Source organism: Erythrolamprus reginae, chromosome Z (genome assembly GCF_031021105.1).
Source record: "Erythrolamprus reginae isolate rEryReg1 chromosome Z, rEryReg1.hap1, whole genome shotgun sequence".
Taxonomy (NCBI): Eukaryota; Metazoa; Chordata; class Lepidosauria; order Squamata; family Dipsadidae; genus Erythrolamprus; species Erythrolamprus reginae.
This window is the reverse complement of record NC_091963.1, coordinates 136,705,651-136,727,078: the sequence shown is the minus strand read 5'-3', so window position 1 is coordinate 136,727,078 and position 21,428 is coordinate 136,705,651. Positions and strand designations below refer to the sequence as shown.

The window sequence follows — 21,428 nt, the reverse complement described above, 5'->3', positions numbered from 1 at the left end:
TGACACATAATGTACACCCAGGCCACAGAACCCTGACAGCTGCATCCACAGCTGAGGACGGGGCCATAGCTCTGGGGTTAGGGATGGGTGAACACTTCTAACCCATTAGGGCAGAATTGGTTCGCGCTCCTTCCAATGCCGCGAGGTGTCACCAGAGCGACCAAAGGGACTGGCAAGAGCGGCGCCCAATGATCAAGCGAACAGAGCGCAAAAGGGGGTGGGGCGGGCTGTCTAAAGGCAGAATCCAATGATATGAAGATGAGAAAAAAGAAGAAATGGAAGGGCGAGAATTATTAAAAAAAGAGGAAGCGCTGTTTCCTACCCGACAGGGGAAAGCTCAGCCAATCAGAACGGAAGATTTGTTAGGGTGTCAGGAGGTTGAACCAATCGTTTGCTGGATTTGGATAATGGAGGAGGGGGGGCGGTGCGGCTGGGTAAACAAACCGGGTAAAGCATAGCCAATCGGAAATGGGAAGGGGCGGGTGCTGGGCGAGTTATTCTAGAGTTCACATTCGCCAAAGGGAAGGTCGAGGGGAGGGGGAGGCGAGGGGTGGGTGGAGGACTATCCTTTCTTCAAGGTTTGGTCACGTGATCACACAGGGCAGTGTTATTTCACATACAAACACACCACCAGTGGTGGGATTCAAATAATTTAACAACCTGTTTCGTGACCTTCTGACCTAATGACCGATTGGATGGACATGGGGCAACTTCATTTAACTCACCCCTAGGAAATTTCTCCTTAGTCCAGTGCTTCTCAATTATTTTCTGTTACGCCCCCACCAGGAAGAAGTAAATATTTTGCGCTCCCCTAAATTCCCTGATCTGGGCCCCAATGGAATTTTAGTGTTAATATTTATTATTTTACTTATTATCAGCTGCAAGCAAACTATTGGCTGGGAGAAGGCTGCTCTACCCACTTACCTGGGAGTAAGTCCCACAGAACTCGGTGGATCCTGTTTTTAGTTAGGGGAATCAAGTGAGAGAGACCATGCATATTCCTGGGGTCACATGCACCCCGCTGGCATTGCTCCCTGCGCTCCCTCAAGAGGGCCCGCCCCACTATTTGAGAAACACTGCCTTAGACCAATTCACAATAGAATAGCTCTATTCCGAAATTTGCAATACAATAGAAAAACAGAATTGGAAAAGACCTTGGAGGTCTTCTAGCCCAACCCCATTGCTTAGGCAGGAAACGAGACACCAGACAAATCCTTATCCAATCCCTTTTTTAAAACTTTCAGTATTGGTGCATTCACCACTTCTGGAGGCAGGTTGTTCCACTGATTAATTGTTCTGTCAGAAAATTTAAAGGGCTCCTACAAAAATGGGGAGTCAATCTATTTTCCAAAGCGCCAAAAGGCAGGAAAAGAAACAATGGCTGTAAACGTAACCAGAGAGAGAAGCAACCTAAGACTAAGGAGAAATTCCCTAAGGGTAAAACCAAGCAACCAATGGATTAGGAAGTTGCCTTCAGAAATTGTGGGTGCTCCATCACTAGAGGCTTTCAAAAAAATTAAGAGAAGTACCCCCTAAAAGGACACTAAACCAATATACAAAGATTAAAACAGCCATTCCCCCTTTAAAAAAAATGTCAAAACTCCAAAGCAAGAGCACCAATTGAGGGAAGTCAAGAACACCTGTTCCTGCTAATTGAAACCCTGGGTGTGCTGCCAAAAGCCATTAACCCAACTTTATTCGTTCTAAATTGCAGAAGCAACACACCTGGCTGGACCAATACATGCATTAAATTCATGGCCTGTATGATCAAGTTGCATCATTGTCCTCTCTTCTATGTTTTTGCCCAGAAAGAAATAAGTAGCCAACATTGCAACACCTATAAAAGGTTTTGGAGAACTCTAGGGCATATCAGCTGATCACAGAAATGTTATACACTTTATAATGAAAGTGTTTGTAATTGTGTCCTTCATGAAGGTAATCCCATTCCCAGATTGATGTGTTTCCCTGCCCTAATCCTGTCAATTGACTTTATTCAAGGCGTGTCAGTTGCATTCCAGCTGCAACTGTTAAGTGGTTCTTGGCTGTTTGACCACAGCTATTAACTGAAGGGGGAGAAGAAAGGGAAAAAACCTCTCTTGCACTTTATTTCCAGCCAGTTCTCCAAACTGCACAAGCAATTAACTAACAGTCCAGGTGAACTGGTGTGAACCGGCTGAATCCCACCACTCACACAACCTGCCCTAGCTGGAGCTTCCACCAGCAATGCACAAACCTTCTGAAGTAGATGGGGATGGTCAACTCAAGGTCACATGGATCGCCTTGGATCTGCAGCTATCTAAATCTGGCCTTCCTATTGATCAGGGCAATTTTCCTTCACCTTATCCTATGCAAATGTGTGAGAACAGCCCTGGATGGGAATTACAGGAGAGCACCAGGATAGGAAGAGTGCTCTAACCACTATTGCCATGATGCAGTCTGACTCCTTAAGAAAGCTATGTTGCTATTTTTAATCATTTTTCATCCATGAGGAACTTCCCCTTTCCCGCAAGCAAGATGTTAGTGCAGGCAGACAGGTGTATGATCCAAGGACTAAGTAAATGGTGGCAAAGTGAATTACAAGTAGATGTGCAAGAGGTGAAGAATATATGGAGAATATAAGGAAAACTAAGAATACAAGGGTTGGAGAAATGAGAAGGAAAATATTACATAAGTGGTATCATACACCCACTCAACTTGCCTACTTTCAGCAGAATGTTAAGAATACTTGTTGGCATGGGTGTCAAGATAAGGGAGTGTTTGTGCATATGTTTTGGGAATGCCTGGCAGTGCAGAACTTTTGGAAAGAAGTGCAAGAGGACACTGATAGGATGTTAAACATACGATGGACAATTACCAAGGAAATGGCAGTATAGTATTAGTTAAAATGAATGAGATGGGAGAATTTAGAGAAATAAAAGAAGCAGTGATAGAAAGCGCTCAAGCGGTAATAGTCCTAGGCTAGAAGGATGGGACAAAATGGACAATACAAAATTGGTATTGGTACATGGTAGATCACATTCAGTTTGAGATTATGGATAAGATGAATTCGGCTAATGAAACCAATCTGTGGGAACTAATGGGCCGATGGAACAAGAGGATATGTGGTCAGTAGAATTAGAGACCAAGCTATAAATAAATTAGAATCACTTTATAATATGTAAATATACAGTGGTACCTCTACCTAAGAAAGCCTCTACTTAAGAACTTTTCTAGATAAGAACTGGGTGTTCAAGATTTTTTTGCCTCTTCTTAAGAACCTGAGCTGAGAAAAATTTTCCAGGAAATTTGAGAGCAACACAAAGGCCCGGCCAGTTTCCTGCCATTCCCCCTTTAATCCCGGCCATATTGGGCTTTTCTGGGCTGCCATTTAAGGAGGTTTTGGCAGTCCAGAGTGAACAAAGCATTTTCCTTTCTCTGGGCGCCTGGAGGAATAAACCTCTGCCAGCACCCAGAGAAAATAAACACCCCCTTTTCTCTGGGCAGCCCAGAGCGAACAGAGCGTTGTCCTTTCTCTGGGCGCTTGGAGTGGGAATAAACCACTTTGCTGTTATGACTCCCTCGCACTGTTTCCCATACACCCGACATGAGGTTGCCTCCCGGGAAATGTGGGCACGAAAAGGCAAAAGGAGGCGCTTTGCCCCAGCCTAATCAACTTGACTTCAGCCAAACCAAGGAGTCACCACAATGAAGGAAGGGTGCTGTCTACAAAGCAAGCGAGGAGAGGGGAGCCCTTCAGCATGGGAAGGAAGAGGAAGCAGGTAGCAACAGCCTTTTGGTCAAAGGGAGTGGGAGGTTTCCCCCTTTCACCCACCTGAGTTTTTCTCTCTGATGCAGTGTATGGGAGGCAGCCTCACGCCGGGTGTATGGGAGGCAGGTGCTCCTCCTCGCCATCTCAGAGTCCCTCTTTTTTTTAAGCTTTAAAGTTTTGGATTTTTTTGATTCCCCTCACCTCACCTTCTTCCTTCGGCAGCAACTGTCCTCCTCCTCTTCTTCCTCCTCCTCCCACCCAAATTCCGAGCTTTTATTTCTTTCCTAGTGGGTTTGCACACATTATTTGCCTTTACATTGATTCCTATGAGGAAAATTGCTTTTACTCACAAACTTTTCTACTTAAGAATCTGGTCACAGAATGAATTAAGTTCTTAAGCAGAGGTACCACTGTATTGCTCTTGAGTTAAAATGGTATATACAAAATATGCCCCCATTTTTGGTGGAGGGGTATGAATGTTGTCTGGTGGCAGGCACTTAAACACTGAGCCCATTGTTATATGTTGTGTATTGTGTGTATGTTCTATATTATAAATTATTATTATACACACACACACACACGTTTGCCCTAGCACAAGGACAAAAGCACCAGCCTGAAGATGATAAGTGGAACCTTGTCAAAACATCGCCAGAAATCTCTGAAATTTACTGTACCATAACCCTCCAAGGTGGACCAGGACTAAAACTGAAGGATAGCTTGGAAGTCACCTGAGAGATCTTTATAGGTGGGGCAGGATTTGACTCCAACTCTCCTCCCGCCCATTCTATGCTATGATTCCACCTTGATGTTCATGTTGCCTTCTATGCCCAACCATGTTGTCTGCATTTCCTGCATCGGATGGGGGGAACACATCTTTTTCCTTCTGGTCTTGGCTACTTTTTGCAGAGGCACAATTGAGAGTGTTTTAACAAACTGCTTCACTGTTTGGCTTAGTGGCTGCAGTGCCTCGGATAGAAAGACCATACAGGGAATGGTGAAGGCAGTGGAGAAGATATAAGAAGCTCGCTTCCTGGTATTCAGGATACTGCTTATAAGCACTATATAATTAGAACTCAAGCATTAATAGAGAACCCACACACTCACTTTTCAGTCTGTTTCTATTTCTCCCCTCTGGGAGGAAGTTTCAAAGTATTTCTAGCAGAACTACCTGATTGTGTAACAGCTTTGTTCCCTATGCTATCCATCTGGTAAACTTGCAAGATTCATTTCTCTCGCCATATACATCTATGCATTTGAACTAGACTGTGTTGTTTTGCCGTGTCATCTACTACATGTGGGTATATGTATAATTTTGTACTTATTCTATTTATTTATTTATGTATATATTTATTTATTTGTGTTTATGTATGGGAGGTGTTGACCCTTTGAGAGCTGTATGCAGTGAAATTTTGTTTTAATGTATGACGATTATTGTACATTCAAAGTCACGATAAAATAATTCCAAACTATTTGTGCCACGCACAAGAGATAAAAAGGAGATTGCTGAAATAAACCCTCATTGAAGATAGAGCTTTCTTCCTCTCTCCTCCAAAGGCAAACTATTTTGATAGAAGGGGGTGAGTGGGTTTCTTTGTGCACAAATTAGATGGTTTGGCCTGAAGCACATTATAATTCAAATCATCTATACACCAAATAAATATGACTTCCTTTTTCCCAAAATCACGATTTCTCTGTCAGGGGTTTTCTATAGTAGTTGTATATTTTTCCCACCAGGAAAGAACATTCCATGGAACAGAAATAGAAATATTTCAATCAAGTACAAGTGCTTCTGAGAATCTGCATCATATGGCAATCTTTTTCTAGGAATGATGGGAGGTGTACTCTAACATCTAGAGCAGGGGTCTCCAACTTTGGAAACTTTTAAGACTTGTGGACTTCAATTCCCAGAGTTCCTCAGTCAGCTTTGGAACTTTGCTGGTTGAGGAACTCTGAGAATTGAAGTCCACAAGTCTTAAAGTTGCCAAGATTCGAGACCCCTGATCCAGAGTACATCATGGAGAAGGATAACAGATGGAACTAGCTAGGTCTGTTACATCGAGTAGAACAAATCTTTCTACGTTGTCTGTAGGAGGGGGGGGGGGGATGACATCTGGCATTTTTTCTGTCCGTGGAGCCAACTCAATGAAGGAAGTGCCACCACAAAAAATACTTCAGTGCTTGCTTGGCTTAATCCAACAGAAGAAACCACAACAGTCCACAAGGATTCTGGAAGCCCAAAGTCACAAAATGATGTGGTTTATCATTCTGCTTTAGATATGAGGTATGACATGAGGACTAATAACATGGGGATCAGAATAAGAAGGGCAATCCAGACAGTAATACTCAGGAAAGACATCAGCCGAGATTTCCGAGCCCAATGAAATGCTGCATTCTGGCAATAGGCCTTTTGCTTCTCATTAGCCTAAAGAAGCGGGAGAAAAACAGCTTTGTTATTCACTATGAATGTAGATTAAAGACACCAGAAATCATTCATTTTAAGGAAAAAATTATTAGCCTAACTTTTCCTACATCAAATACATTACCTGCTGAAATGCTTGATATAAGAATTCTTGTCTTTTTTGGTAGCGAATTGCCTTGTTTGTAGAACACACTAAATCACAAATAGTTCATTCACACATCAGCTGAGCGTGCTGGGTTAGAGCCTATGCTTAGTTTAAGACTCACTGACTGAATCAAATATTTTGATTTTAGTCGGGGAATTTTTCACTCAGTTAGATGACATGTTATGCAAATATCCTAGGCCTGTGTTTCTGCATATTGATTGCAGAAAATGCAACTTAAGCAACAGAGTGGTCAATCGCTAGAATGCGCTAACTGACTATGTTGTTACATCCCCAAACCACAAAAACTTTAACCTTAGACTGTCCACTGTGGACCTCCCTCCATTCCTAAGAGGTCTGTAAGGGAGGTGCATAAGTGCACTAGTGTGCCTACCATCCAGTGGTGGGCTAAGAGCCGGAACGCTAAATTGCACTCACCGCCGTGGCTCATAGGTTTATGCGGGGCCAGCGTGATTTTGCTGCTGCACCTGTGGAGGCACCAAAATCATGCACAGAGCCACAGGTAAAACCTTGCCAAAACACAGGCAAGGTTGCAGCAGCAAAATCACGCTGGTCCCGCAAAAACTTACAAGCCGTAGCAGCGAGCGCAATTTAGCATTCCGGCTCGTAGCCCACCGCTGCTACCATCCCCGTCCTACTGTCTCCAATTTTTTGTACCCATTTAGTATGTTCATATTTATCTTTATGCTTTATCTGTTATCTTGTACATCAGAGGTGGGTTTCTCCCGGTTCAGACTGGTTCACCTGAACCGATAGCAACCCGCTAGTGATGTCAATGCTGGTCTGTGGATGCCACCATCCTTAAAAAAAAAAATTGGGAGTGAGCATGCGTAGACGCCAGGTTTCTAGCAAGGTGCATCGCCATCTTGCTTTTGCCTTTTATTGTTATTGTTTTATATTTTTTGACACTGTGCATGCGTGGGAGGAAGCAAACCGTCAGTGAGGTAAGTTAGAACCAGGAGTGGGCTGCTAGCCGGAACACTAAATTGGGCTCGCCACCACAGCTCATGAGTGCTTGCGGGGCCAGTACAATTTTGCTTCTGCAACTGTGGAGGTAGCAAAATCGTGCATGTAGCCACAGATGCGGCCATGTTTTACTGTGGGTTTTTTTGCTTCCAGGCATGCCAAAACATGGGCGCATGTGCAAAAGCAAAATCACGCTGGTCCCGCAAGCAGTCACGAGCCACAGCGGCAAGCCTAATTTAGAGTTCTGGCTAGCAGCCCACCCCTGGCTAGAACCCACCCGTTGTACAACCCGTTGTACATGTTTGAATGAATGAATGAATGAATGAATGAATGAATGAATGAATGAAATAATCTAGAGTCCAGATGGGGAGACAAACCTAGATAGGGTTTTTTTTTTCTCAGATAAGATAAGTTCCTTGGAAATGTTTACAGGACCAGCTCTAAAGATTTGCATTCTACCCACTCCATATCTTTAAAGTCAATGCCTCCAAGGGTTTCCATCTGCTTTCACTTGACAAAAGACTGGTGGGAACTTTCCAAGCACCTGAGTTCAACCAGGACATTCCTTTCCTGCAGGTGTTGCAGAAGAGCAATGTTGGTCTAAGGTGTGTGAGTGTGGGGCAGAAAGATCCAGGTAGCACCTTCTTACACTCACAAGTTGATTAAAAGTTAAGTTTTTGCAAGCTGTTCGCAATAAAAATGTAAGTCACACATTTTAAGACAAGTTGAATTTTGATTGGGTAATGTGTTCAGAAAATTTCTTTTACCCTGTTCGGGGTAATTTAAATGTGAGACAGATTCCATGCAAGAAAAAAACCCCAACCTCTTTCAATTAAAAGTTAAAATTATTTTTAAAGAAAATAACACTGCAGGTCAAATGTAAACACTGAAATATAAAATCATAGGGTTTGAAGGACTAAGGGGTCTTCTAATCTAACCATTTGCTCAAGTGTCCTTGGAGAGGGGCGGCATACAAATCTAATAAATTATTATTATTATTATTATTATTATTATTATTATTATTATTATTATTTGGTTAAACGCATATCCATTTTTTCCCCACTGATTAATGGTTTTGTGTGTCAGGAAAAAAAATCACCTTCTAGACTGGACCTCTCTTGAATAAGTTTCAGTTTGAAAAACATTGGTTTATAACTTGACTGTCCCAAAAAACCCACAATTTTCTCTCTCATCATGGATGGGCAAAATTAGCAAGATTGGAACTCCAGGGAGCTGTTAATAGATTGAACGGCCACTGAATATTTGCAGAGAGAGAGAGAGAGAGGGGGGGGGAAAAAACTATTCAAAAAACAAAGATGCTGGGAAAGAAAGAATGAGTCTTTTTTGGGCTGAGCAAATTCTGATTGACCATTAAGAAAGTAATAGGAAATGGGTGGAAAGAGAATTGCTTTGGAAGAAGTACCTAGAATCACTTAGGTCAGAGGTGTAGGAATTTAATAAACACTTACCCGTAAATAAATTTTTAAAAGGAAGCAGACAGGTTAAGTAACATTTTGTCATGGGTTCCACCACAAGGTTGATTTTTGCTTTTCCCCTACCATAGTTCCCTCTAAGCTGAGCAGTGAGCAATCGCTCACTTAAAAATCATCATCAACTCAGAGTTTTCCAAACCTGCCCAGAAGCCGAGAGTGAAAGAGTGAGAGGGAAGGAGTGAGAGAGGAAGAGAGGAAGAGAAACAGATAGAAAAAAGAGAGGAAGGAAAAGAGAAAGAAAAAGAATGGGAGTAAGGAAGAGAGAAAGAAAATCAAAATCTAGTTTGAAACTAGCTCAACTATTTAAGTGGCATTTTGATATTGATAGAGTTGCCCTATTATGAGCTCACTGTTATAGACACACAGTACAGTATTTTATTTTGAAATTCTCTGAGGCAAAACAGGGTGGGTTTTTTATTTGTTTGTTTGTTTGTTTATTTATTATTTTTGTGCCGCCCAGTCCCGAAGGGACTGCCGCTCAGACACTATACTTTTCCGCCCCCCCCAAAAAAAAAATTAGAGGGAACACTGCCCCCTACTCTTAAAGGAATATTTTGGCCATTACATGGGGCTACCTTTAAAGAGCGTTAAGAAACTACAAATTGTGCAGAACGCAGCTGTGCGAGCTGTCATGGGTTTGCCCAGACATGTACATATCTCTCCAACACTTCAAGGTCTGCATTGGCTCCCAATTGGTGTCCGGACTCAATTCAAAGTGTTGGTCATGAAATCCTACATGGCATCGGGCCACAATACCTACGGGACCGCCTTCTGCCGCATGAATCCCAGCGACCGGTCAGGTCCCACAGAATTAGCCCTTTCCAGGTCCTGTCAACTAGAAAATGTGATTTTGCGGGCTTTAGGGGAAGAGCCTTCTCTGTGGGGGCTCTGGCCCTCTTGAATCCGCTCCCCCCGGAGATTCATACTGCTCCCACCCTCCTTCCGTAAGAGTCTGAAGACTTGGGGCTATTAGATCCTTGCCCCCTGGCCAATGAATGTGTTGAGAAAGAGGACTGAATGAAATGACTGTTTTTATGGTTTGGGGTTTTTTAAAATTTAAATTAATTAATTGGATTAAGATGTTTCATATTGTTTTATTGTATGTTGTGAGCTGCCCCGAGTCCTCAGAGAGGGGGCAGCATAAAAGTCCAATAAATAAATAAATAATTTTCAAGTCATAAAAAAAATAAAGCTGCCTGGTTCCATTGTCAACTCTTGCCAAATGACAATGTGATCGAATGTTCTCCCTTAAAAAACATCCCTGGGTTGCACGTTGTTGGGGCAGGATCAGTGGTAGCCCAAATCTTTCACCAAGATTATAAACATCACTCTAGTTTTAAAGGTGTGAGTTTTATGTATTCACTGTACCACTTATTATTATTATTATTATTATTATTATTATTATTTCGATTTTTATGCCTTGTAACCTAAGCACTTTTTAACAGAGCCAGCCTATTACCCCCACAATCCAAGTCCTAATCTTGTCCCACTGCAATTAGTTATGGCTTGTCTATTGATTAATCCTGGATAAGCTTTTAAGCTATCCTAGGACAAAAACGGTATTAGCTTTTTGTAGCCCAGACTAATGCACAAGTGTGTGTGGTGTGTGTGTGGAGAGTGCAAGAGGGCATTTTCCCGTGGCCCATTTTTGGTCCCAGAAGGCTGCAGGAAGGTCTGCTAGGTCCAGAATGCGGTGGGAGAATTGCGCGCACATGCATGGGGGGGGCAGGGGGAGTACAGGGGGTCGCGTGTGCATGTATGGGGTGAGGGGGAGCATATGGAGGGGTCACACATGTATGCATGGTGGTGTCACATGCACAGTTGCCAGGGCAGGGTGTGTCATCCACCCATTGCGTTATGGGTGTTGTCCTGCTGGCACGGTCTTTTGGCACACAATGAGAAAAAGTTTAGCCATCAGTGGGGTAGGTTATAAATACTTTTTTGGAACAGTACATATATGCTGTTGAGTAACACCACCTAACTCCTACCTAGAAGTAACTAATGTTTTTGTTTGGGGAATTTAAATAGGGTTTTAAAAAAAAAAATTATCTGTTGTACGTTGTCCAGAGCCCGCAAGGCGTTGGATGGCTTATAAATTTAATAAATTAAATTAAATTTGGGAAAGAAATAAAAACATACCCTTTTTAATAAGAGAGTTATATACACTGTTCAAAAAAATAAAATAAAAGGAAGAATCAAAGAACACATCCTAGTTCTGAATGAATGAAATACTGTATTCTCATTGAACACTTCATTGTATACAAAGCTGAATGTGCTGACATGTGAAATTGTGTTGCATCCTAAGTGGACAGTTTGATTACACAGATGTTTGATTTACTTGGAGTTATGTTGTGTTAAGTGTTCCCTTTATTTTTTTTTGAGCAATATATTACTAAATCTCCAGGAATTATTTTCCGAGAGAAAACTGGATTCAGTGTTGTTCTCTTTCTCGCCCAGGGAACACAGAACAGAAACATTAATTTTATTATTACTACCTTCCCAGCTAGGTTTTTTCCCCCCATATGGGAAATTCACTCACCTTAACTGCATAGATCAGAGCCAGGACCCCAATGCAAGAGCAGCCGCAAATGATGCTAGCTATGGCTAGGTTGCGCAATCTGTGCACGTTCAAAGCAGGGGACTTGCCAAGGTTGCCATTCTCAATGGTCTCTGGTCCTGCCATCTTTCTGCTCTCCCCCTCATTGAGGACTCCCATTTCTTCATCCATGACTAAAGGACACACCACCAAGCTGCTGAAGAAAAAAAAACCCAAAGGCTAGAAAGAAGTCCACTGAAGATAGCCTCCGTCACAAGTCTGAAAGCTCGGAAGACTGAACCTCTGGTCCCGATCTGACCCAGATTGGTTTCTGCAACATTATCCTGGGACACGTATATTCCCCTTTGTTTGTAAAAAAAAGTCAAAAAGCTAGCTTTTGTTGTTTCAGGAATTCACATGAATTATCCGAGGCATCGGGATATTACAGTAGTCCAAGGTTGTGAGTCTAATTACAGAGGCTGGAAGTGTGAACGTCTTCATTTCACTTGGGAGCCCCGATTTCCAACTCTGGGTCTTGGTGTGGCCTGGAGAGGAACCACATCACCATGGCGTCAATCTTCTTTGAGACAAGCTCTTGTTGTGCCTGGCCAAATTGTCACAAAGCCAGACGAGGCAGAACACCAACAGATAGACAAACAAACGGAATGTACAAAATCAAGATTAAGAGAGCTTTTTGGATGGGTTTTTCATTCCACTCCTTTGGTGAAGGTAGGGAACAGAAGAAAACAAGAAAATACTCGCACCTCTCTTGACGTTTGCTGTTCTTCTGAACACCTTTTTCCTGGTTATCACCGGCTGTTATGTACTCACACGCCCACCAGTTTCGCCTATCTTGGGTTGGGTTCCTGCTGCTTTCTCGATGAAGTCATGTTTGAATCATTCAAGTTGAGCTTTGTGGCCTCTCCTTTTGTTCAATTCGTCTTCTGAGTGCTGCCGTTTTTGATAGGAAACAGTCCAGAAAGCTGAGTGAGTAAGACTTCTAGGCTGCCTTCAACTGATGAAGAGGATTGATAGAGCCTGGCAGATAAGACAGTGAATATTCTGAGCAATACCTCCTAGGCAGGGTGGGTCAATGAAGAGGAAGTCAGGTGACTTAAGGAACAGAAGCTGGCTTGCCTAGCCAAGTAAGTTTAGCAAGAGCAATAGGACATATATTTACACTGCTCAAAAAAATAAAGGGAACACTTAAACACAATATAACTCCAAGTAAATCAAATATCTGTGAAATCAAACTGTCCACTTAGGAAGCAACACTGATTGACAATCAATTTCATATGCTGTTGGGCAAATTCAACTTTATACAGAACAAAATATTCAATGAGAATATTTCATTCATTCAGATCTAGGATGGGTTATTTGAGTGTTCCCTTTATTTTTTTGAGCAGTATATACACACACCACTTCATAGTACAGTGATACCTTGTCTTATGAACTTGATTGGTTCCAGGACGAAGTTCGTAAGGTGAAACGTTCATAAGACGAAACAATGTTTCCCATAGGAATCAATGGAAAAGCGATTAATGCGTACAAGCCCAAAATTCATCCCTTTTGCCAGCCGAAGTGCCCGTTTTCACGCTGGTGGGATTCCCCTGCTGGGATTCCCCTGCAGCATCGAAAAATCTGGAGATGGGGTTTCCCATAGAAAGGAGCTTCAGGGGAATCCCACCAGCGTGAAAACGGGCACTTCGGCTGGCAATGGAAGTCAGGAGGCAGAGCATCCCAGCGGCGGGGGTGGGTTCGTAAGGTGAAAATAGTTTGGAAGAGGCAAAAAAATCTTAAACCCCGGGTTCATATCTCAAAAAGTTTGTATGATGAAGGGTTCGTAAGACGAGGTATCACTGTACTTTATGGCATCCTCTAAGCCAGTGATGGCAAACCTTTTTTCCTTCGGGTGCTGAAAGTTTGTGTGCAGTGTCGTATGTGAATGAGTGCCCACACACGTAATGCAATGCTCCACATGTTCTGCCCCCCTGCAGATGTGTGCAACCCACTGCACATGCATGCACCACTCTCTCACACACACATTTTGGCCTCCCATCCCAAAACAGCAGTGAGGGGGGAAAGCCTCCCATCCTCAAACGATGCTAGGAGGGGGGAAAGCCTTGCATGCCCAAACAGTGGAAACAGCCCAAACACTTGTGGCACACACACCATAGATTTCCCATCACAGTAAGCGGTTTACATACTCAGCATATTGCCCTCCACCAACTTGGGTTATTTTACCATCCATGGAAGGATGGAAGGCTTCTGCCGGTGAGGATTGAACTCCTGGCAGTGAGCCGCGTTAGCCTGCAATACTATTCTAAATTCTGCACCACTGTGGAATATTGTGGGCTAACTGTACCCCACAGCCTAAAGTTCAATCCTGAACGGGCTCAAGATTGACTGAGCCTTCCATGCTTCCAAATGGAAAAGTAAAACGAGGAACCAGATTGGTGGGTGGAGGGCAATGTACCAATCCAAATATTGTAAACAGTCCAGTGTTCTAAAGCACTATATGGGGCAATATATAAGTAAAAGTGCTATTTATAGATGTTCCCTTTTATTATTTCTCATATTTTATTGTTTATCCATGGAGCGTTCGATTTCCTTCAGGAAGTACTTACCTTACTGCAGATATGTTCAAATTCAAGATTAAGTTGAAGGACAAGAGAAAACTCAGGCAGGATAGTTTTTTTCCTCCTGGATCCTTTCTTTGCTGCCTGGTACTTCCTCCTCTCTGGACAGTGCCATGAGCATATTCAATATCCGTCCAGCAACCCCTCGTTAGAACCTTCTTTTCAGGCAAGTTGTAAGATCAACGAAATGAAAAGGGCAACTAAACTGCAGCATAGAAAGAGCTCCATCAAGGACTCTCAACTGCAACCCTGAAGAATCCTACCAGGTCCTGTCAAGTATTGCCCCACAGACTGAGGAACAGGTTTGCCTACATTCCTAAGCTAGCAACTATAAGGCTTGCAACAAATATACCTAGCAAATAATTTATTGCTTCCAAGTTTGCTTGTTTGCTTTTATTTGTTCCTGGCAGACTTGGTTGCTACCATAATGTGAAGTATTCCCTTCTCCACCCAATTCCTTCCAGTGTAGGCCAGCCTTTTCCAATGTGCTCCTGTGAGTTAGAACTTCCCCTCTACAATCAGTTTTCTTGACCGATACCTAAGTATTTCCTGTTTTGGTTTACAGTAATGGGAACAGTGAACCTATAGCGTTCGAATAATGGACCATAACACCTATGATCACCCACCCTTTGGATCACAGAATCACAAGGATGGAGGCAGGCTCCTGCTCAGGAAGACTCACCAAGAGTATCCCTGGGAAACCACCGTCCATCCAGTCTGTTTAAAAGACCTCAGTGAAGAATTCACTTTTTGTGGCAGCCTGTTTAACACTGGAGTGACATCTTGTGAGGTCAGGGAATTCTTCCCAACATCTATCTTGAGGGGACTTGACATAATTTTATTTCAATTGGATTCTGATCTCAACTTGCGGGGCGAGAGGAAATCTGTTCTGTCGTATGTGCCAAACCTTGGGAAGTCAAGACTACGCCCAATTCTTCAGTTATCTCTTCTGTAGGTGAGACAGACTCCCTGCCCGATTTAGCAGATACTCTTTTTACCTAAAAGACAAATGTGCTCCGTCTCAGTCATGCTTGCCAGCAGTCGGGCATAGTGTAGGTGGGTAGTGTAATCAGCTGAGTGTAAATGGACAGAATTTGTATTCTCTGAAGAGTTTCTTGCCTTCTCACAAGAACTAACCCAGTGCAAGGAAGAATGTTTTATTTAAAAATTAGTATCTTCCTGAGGAGAATGTGTCTAAATGAATTATGTGGACAAAGAATGTGAATGCACAACAGGCAAATCAGTTGGTCCTGTGCCTGTTTTTTCTGTCTCCCACTTATATTCCATCACGATCTTTTATGTAATCTTGGTAGCAGGATACAAAGACACTAAATTAAACAGCTGTTACAATGAAAATGCTGTGATACGAAATGTTGTATCTGAATGTGACACATCATCCATTTCAACGTTTGAGCCCAAAATTTTATGTTGCTGTATGATAAAGTTTGTTACGTGAGTTTTGTCCCATTTTACTTTTCTTGCCATGTTTGTTAAGTGAATCACTACAGTTCTTAACTTACTAACACAATTCTTAAGTGAATGTGGTTTCCCCATTGACTCATAAAAGGGGAATCACACTGTAACTGTCATAAATATGAACCACTTGCCAAGCAGCTGAGTATAAATCACGTGACCACAGGGATACTCCAACTTCACAAGTGTGAAAAATGGTCACAAGTCTTTTTCAGTGCAGTTCTCAGTTTGAAGAGTCACTAAACAAACTTTTATAAGTCGAGGATTCCTTATTTGGCTGTTCCCTAATAAACTCAGATATAATTTGCTACCATTCTTAGCACAACCTTTACTTTTAATCTGCAGGTATGCTAAAATAATAGGTTTGGCCACTAAAGCAAAAGTGTCTATTTTGCTTAAGCTACTTCAAAACATTCTTACATATCCATCTCATCCTGGGCACCCCTTTTTTGAATTATTACTATCTGGCAGAGAGCAAAGGACAGTAAAAACAAGGAAAAATAGGCTGATAAACAGCTTCGATCCCAGGGCAGTAACTATAATGAATTATACTGTATAGTGTAATACGAAAGCAGTACTAGGGATTTTCAATTCAATTGTATAGAACATAATGTTTTAGTTTTATAGTTTTCTTATGTATGACGTACACTGAAGATGACATTTAATTTCATTGTACAAGGTGCAATGACAATAAATTAAACTAAACTGGGTCTTTGGTTTGAAATGGGCAAATGGGAGCCAGGGAAACTATAGAGTCCACTTTGTCCAACTGAATATGACAGCAAATGATGCCTTATGCTATAGACCAAGCAAACTGGCAGAGTTTGAGCACAATGCGTGGAGAAATACCAATACCCAGCTCCCTTATACAACCCAACCCTTTGTTTGCCTAAGCAACCTGCTTTCCAAAGAGATGGAGACGCAGAAAACAACCTTTTAAAAAAATTTCCACAAATCCATGTGGTGTGTGTTTTTTCCCCTTTTAACACTTTATTCATAGCATTATTCTGAAGAAAGATTACATCGGTCTTCTGTACAAGTTCTGAACATGCTTCAGTAGGAAAGACAGCTCCATGGGAACACCTCCCACCTCCACCCCAACTGCAGCCCAACCCCAAATCCAGAGAACCGCCGCCAATCCCTAAAACCCACTGCAGTGAGGGAGGAGAGGGAAAATTGTGCTCCCCTATACAAAATAACCTTTGCATAGTTTATGTTCAAAAGAACCTATTTTACAATGAGAGCTGTACACAAGAGGAGCGGAAGAGGGGGTGGGAAGGAGTTGACCCAACTCATGAGTCCACAAAAAAAGTCCTTGGAGCAGTGAGGCTGTGATCGACATCATTGAAAGAGGACATTTTTCTCTGGGTGGTGATGCAGAAAAGCACATAATCTTACTGGGTTGGGTAGTGTCTCTCCCCTCTCCTTTGCCTTCAAGGTTGGTTGGAGAAATAACTGTCCCACCTCTTCATGACTCAAAAGGGCCTGACATAGTGAACGGAATAAGCAGGGAGATAATCAAATGGGGTAGCCAGAAAGGGGACCTGGGCATTTGGTCTCTTTTTCATTTAAAAAAACAACCCAAAGCCAGTAAAAAAAAAAACATAAGAGCTAATCGTGTTTATAAATCAAGAGAGCATCCTCTGCCAGATTCGAGGGTGGGTGAGAGGGAAGAGGACAAAACACCTGGGCCCAAAACGTGACATGTGCCTATCAAAAGCCTGGGCTGGACTTCCCAAAGCGCTGGGGAGAATTTAAAGATAGCAGGTGCCCTGTAGTGTTATTCTAGGGGCAACAACTCTGAAGCTACCCCCCCCCCCCAAGTATGATCACAGTTAGGAAGTCACAGAATTCATTGCAAAGTGCTGGCCCTGCCACTATAACCTGTGGTAGGGCAAGTGAGCTCCCCAGTCTCAACAAGCGACCTCAGCAGGAGTGCCCTTTGCTTGCTCCCAGAAAAAGCAGCTGGGAATGAAGAGGCACACTCACAATCCTCCTCCTCCTCCTTTCAAGTAGTACTCCAACACTCAAGACTTGAATGCAGGGAGCTCCAGTAGCCTCCCCCACATTAAGGGGAGGAATAAGAACAAAGGGAGGGGAGGGACTAGATCTGCTTACTGTTATGTGCGAAAAGAGCCATCCCCGCAGAGAAAGACCGTTGGGACCTCTCGCGCTGTGGTCACGTCTTGGGCTTGCGGCCTCTGTTACTTTGCGAAGAGGTAACCGGGGCGGTGGAGGAAGGGCTTGTTGGGGCAGAGGGGGCTCCAGAGACTCCCACAGCTGAAGAAGCCAAAGCAGGGCCCGTTTTCTTGGGAGGAATCGGGGAGGACCTTGATTGGGTATTGTCAGCAGGCTTTGCTGCACTACGGAGGATGCGGTCGGCCGTTTCTCTCTGGTGACCCTGGCCCCTTTTTGGACTGCGCCGTCTGACTGAGTCGTAACACTGACGCTTCGGCTGGCAGACATATTTATAACTGTTGGAGTCTGAGGAGGATTTCTGAGATGACTCCGACTCTCCACCCTCCTGTTCAGAGATGCCTTGGAAAGCAGGTGACTTACTGCTGTTCCTCACCCTCTTGCCCTCCATGGAGAAGCGCCGTTTCCTTCGCTGGATTTCCCACTCCAGCGGTGGAACAAGGTAGCCAGGCCGCAGGCGAGTTGAGCGGGTAGGGGTGTCACCAGAAGGCTGTTCCCAAGTACTACTCTCTACGGAGGAAGCCCCCTCAGTGCCTGTGTGCTTTGGAGCCGGTGGAACTAATGCCCCACTGCAAGACTCTGGCTTTCCTATCTGCTTCATCATGACGAGTCTGGTGACCGGTGGGAGCTCCTCACTGTCTGAAGAGCTCTGGTTGGTGCTGGGCAACGATGGGCCAAGGTTACCCTTTATCCTATGCCTTTGTCGCTTGCAGGCAGGAGAAGCCAGGGTGTGCTTCCCCAAAGTAGGCTCCTGATCAGAGTTGGAGACGGAAGGCTGTGTCACCTCCAACCGAGGTGAAGATGGGTTCTTTGGGGGACGACCCCTTTTCCGCTTAGGTGGAGAATTTGCTGCTGGAGAACTGGAGGCACCTTTGGGTGACGAGCATGACATGGGGGATGGATAAGGCGGATCTTGCATCTCTGGTGAAATTTCTGTGGCAGAGGCCCCTCGAGGGGAAGTCACTCGAGATTCACACACTTCAGTAGATAGTTTAGAAAGCGCTTTAGGGGAAGCGGTCAACAATTCTCGTGCCTTCGAGGTGGATTTAGAACCCGACCCAAGTTTAGAATGCAGTGAAGTTCGATTCCGTGCTTTAGGGGAGGTTTTTGAGACAGTCGCTTTGGGATGCAAGTCCAGAGGCTCGTGAAGCTTTGAGGTGGCCTCTGTTACAGAGACCACCTCAGATTTCCGCAGCTTCTTTTGCACCTTCTTCAGAGGGAGCTCTACAATCTTAGGTTTTGTGGATGGGGATAGCAGCGCTTCCGATTTAGGAGACTTGGGAGACATGACAGGGGATTGCTGAGTCTTAGGGGGCCGGCCACGCCTTCGCTTTTCCACAGAAGAGCCACTATTCTCACTGCTGTCTGTCTTGCTCTTGGGAGAATCACTCTTGGAAGAGGAGCTCTCAGGCCCCTTCTGCTCTGGGGATGGAGTTAGTGGATGGCTCTCAGGTGTTTTCCGTACAGGTGTTTTTCTTTGGGGGCTGATCTCCAGAGATGGCTGGGGGAAGGGCTGGAGCAACCCTGGACTCTGCTGATCGGGTGACTTTTTCTTCGGGGGACGTCCTCGTTTGCGCTTGACAGGCTCAGAGGACATGTTACCTAGCAGCTCCCTTTTCGAACAGTCATCCTTTTCTTTGGCTGCTGCCCGGCTCTCCATTTCGATTCTTCGTCGGGCAGGCAAATCCCGGAGTAGAGGCAAGGCTTTCATAGAAGGTAGAATTTCTGGCACCGACAGGCTTTGTGTCAGGCTGCTGTCCATATTCATCACAGCACTGGGGGCAGACTCCAGTTTGGACAGGCGATTGCGTCGTCGACGAATGAGCTCTTTCTCTTCCACCACCGTGACCAGGCGCCCTGGCAATTTGCGCAAGACTTTGGCCGCAGGGCCATCTAGCGTTTGACAGCTTTGCTGGATTTGCACATCAGCGCTGGTTCGGCGACGGGGAGGTTTGTTCGGTGAAAAGCTGTCATCTGAGGACGAATTCCCTGCAAGCGATGAACTTTCCTGCAAAAAGGCAGAGCCAGGGCAGACTGCTGCAAGCTTAACCTCTTGGGGGCCCTCCTCGTGATTATTTTTCCCTACCGTTCCTTGATTTTGAGCTGTTGTTTCACCCAGACTATTGACTTTGTTGTCAGTTGTCTCTGATTTTGGCGATGTACCCCGCAAGGGCACCATTTCAAGCTGGGGCTGAGTTAGCAAACTTGAAGGAGAAGGGAGATCTCCGCTTCTCAGAGATTCCTTCAAGCCATTTTGTTCCTTGATAGAGGCTAAAGTTTCCAGTTGAAGGACTGAACTAGTAGCTAGGGAGTGATCCGAGGAAGGAAACACAGGGGGCTCCATCTTGGGGACTTCGCTGTCCAACACAAATGGTGCTGCACTGTCTGAGGCTTCCCAAGTGGAGTCTTTTGTGCTTTTAGAAGTAAGAGACTCAGTTACTACCTTAGTAGTGTCATCAGGAGGTTCGGTGGCCTCTTGAGTAGAGATCTGCCTGGTTGTCTTATCCATAGAATTGACTGGCTCTCCTTCTGCAGCACTGCAGCTGGTGCTCATATTTGCTCCTTCTGTTGGCTTCTCCACACTCATCTTTTGCTCAATCACAGGTAAATTTATTTCACCTGTAATCTCAGGTTTGCTTTCAGAAGTTAGTTCCACAGTGCCAAGTAGCACTGGAGTCATTGCTTTTATTTTAGGATCTGGGATATTCGGCTTCCCAGCATCAGGTAATGCCTGTGTATCTGATAATTTCTCAGTGAGTAGTGTCTCTTGTTCTTGGAGTGCTGGAGTTTCCTTGTCTGCAGCAGACTCAGCAGGGTGGAAATCCAGGGTGGGTGGACTGAACTGGGAAATTTCTGTTTCTGTTTTCTGCTCTTCTACATCCCTTTTCAATTTAAATGCCTCTCCATCAAATCCTTGCAAGTGAAATTCGTGAGCCTTTACCTCCAGTTTCGGTGACAACTCAGGCTTAGGTGAGCTACATTTAGTTTTTTCTGGCCCAGGAGGTTTTTCAAGCTTCTGTAGGTCTGGCCCTTTATCCAAGTTGGCATCTGATGCTTGTGGGTCACTTCCTGGTAATTTTTCATCATCAAGCAGGGTCTCGGTCTTTGATGTGGTACCTTTTAAAATTCTGTCCCCAGCAGCTCCAGGATCTGATGGAGTAACTTGTAGCAGCTTATCCCCAGCAGATGGGTTGTCTGTTCTGTGGAGATTAGTTCTCAAAACCCTGTCACCAGAAGCTTCACTTCTGTGGAGGGACATTTTCTGCACCTTCTCCCCACTGGATGGGCCTTTATTCCATAGCTCTTCACGACGGGTCAAAGTTCTTCGAGTATTCGGGACAATCTGAGTCCGTTTTTCTTCCCGCACCATCACTTTACGCACGGAAGCACTTCTGGTGTGCAGTGCTACTTGGGGCAGGTTGTCATCTTCCTCATCTGTCGCCATTTGGGAATGCCGGAGATTGGGTAGCCTTGTCGGAGTGGATTCCACATCTCCGCTATCCCCATCCTTTGGTGGAAGACGGGTGCTACGGAGCCGTTCGCTCATGCGGGTACCAGTCCTTTCTGAGTGTGCCCGGCTAGAAAACCTGGCCTTCTTGCTTTTCTTGCTGGAGCCTTCCTCAAGGAGATAATTCTCATCTTCATCCTCTGGCAGTTTAAAGACCACCTCATCCTTAGCTTGGTCAATATCTTTGCGGGCAGCTTCCACCTGTTCCTGGAACAGAAGAGAAATCAGGTAAGGAGGAATCACCACTAGGTTGGCAAGGATTTTAATCTATGAGCTATTCAAAGGCA

The 21,428-nt window shown here is 44.3% G+C and overlaps 2 protein-coding genes across 6 annotated transcripts in view; both read right to left on the bottom strand.

Annotated features, from left to right (window-relative positions):
* Positions 1 to 5,449: 5,449 nt before the first annotated feature.
* Positions 5,450 to 14,223, bottom strand: TMEM265 (transmembrane protein 265). Of its 3 annotated transcripts, XM_070727841.1 has the most exons (4): positions 13,953 to 14,223; positions 12,090 to 12,363; positions 11,329 to 11,542; positions 5,450 to 6,170 (listed from the first exon to the last, which is right to left on the bottom strand). In XM_070727841.1, the coding sequence occupies exons 3-4, from the start codon at positions 11,515 to 11,517 to the stop codon at positions 6,009 to 6,011; spliced, it is 351 nt and encodes a 116-aa protein (XP_070583942.1). In that variant the 5' UTR covers positions 11,518 to 11,542; positions 12,090 to 12,363; positions 13,953 to 14,223; the 3' UTR covers positions 5,450 to 6,008. The 3 variants fall into 3 exon arrangements, with proteins under 3 accessions (XP_070583942.1, XP_070583941.1, XP_070583940.1); XM_070727840.1 differs by lacking the exon at positions 12,090 to 12,363; XM_070727839.1 differs by having other exon boundaries at positions 11,329 to 12,363; positions 13,953 to 14,222.
* Positions 14,224 to 16,401: 2,178 nt separating this feature from the next.
* The window catches only part of SRCAP (Snf2 related CREBBP activator protein), a 46,410-nt gene continuing 41,383 nt past the window's right edge, over positions 16,402 to 21,428 (bottom strand). For all 3 annotated transcript variants that reach the window (XM_070727838.1, XM_070727837.1, XM_070727836.1), the window contains exon 34: positions 16,402 to 21,348. In XM_070727838.1, coding sequence (XP_070583939.1) covers positions 17,617 to 21,348 — 3,732 coding nt within the window. In that variant the 3' untranslated portion in view covers positions 16,402 to 17,616. The remainder of the gene's footprint in view (positions 21,349 to 21,428) is intronic.

Excerpts from the sequence above, each read along its gene's own strand:
- TMEM265 (XM_070727841.1), bottom strand. The coding sequence starts at position 11,517 with ATGGATGAAGAAATGGGAGTCCTCAATGAGGGGGAGAGCAGAAAGATG. Across the intron at positions 6,171-11,328 it reads CTCTGATCTATGCAGTTAAG|GCTAATGAGAAGCAAAAGGC; the intron begins GTGAGTGAATTT and ends CCGCTTCTTTAG.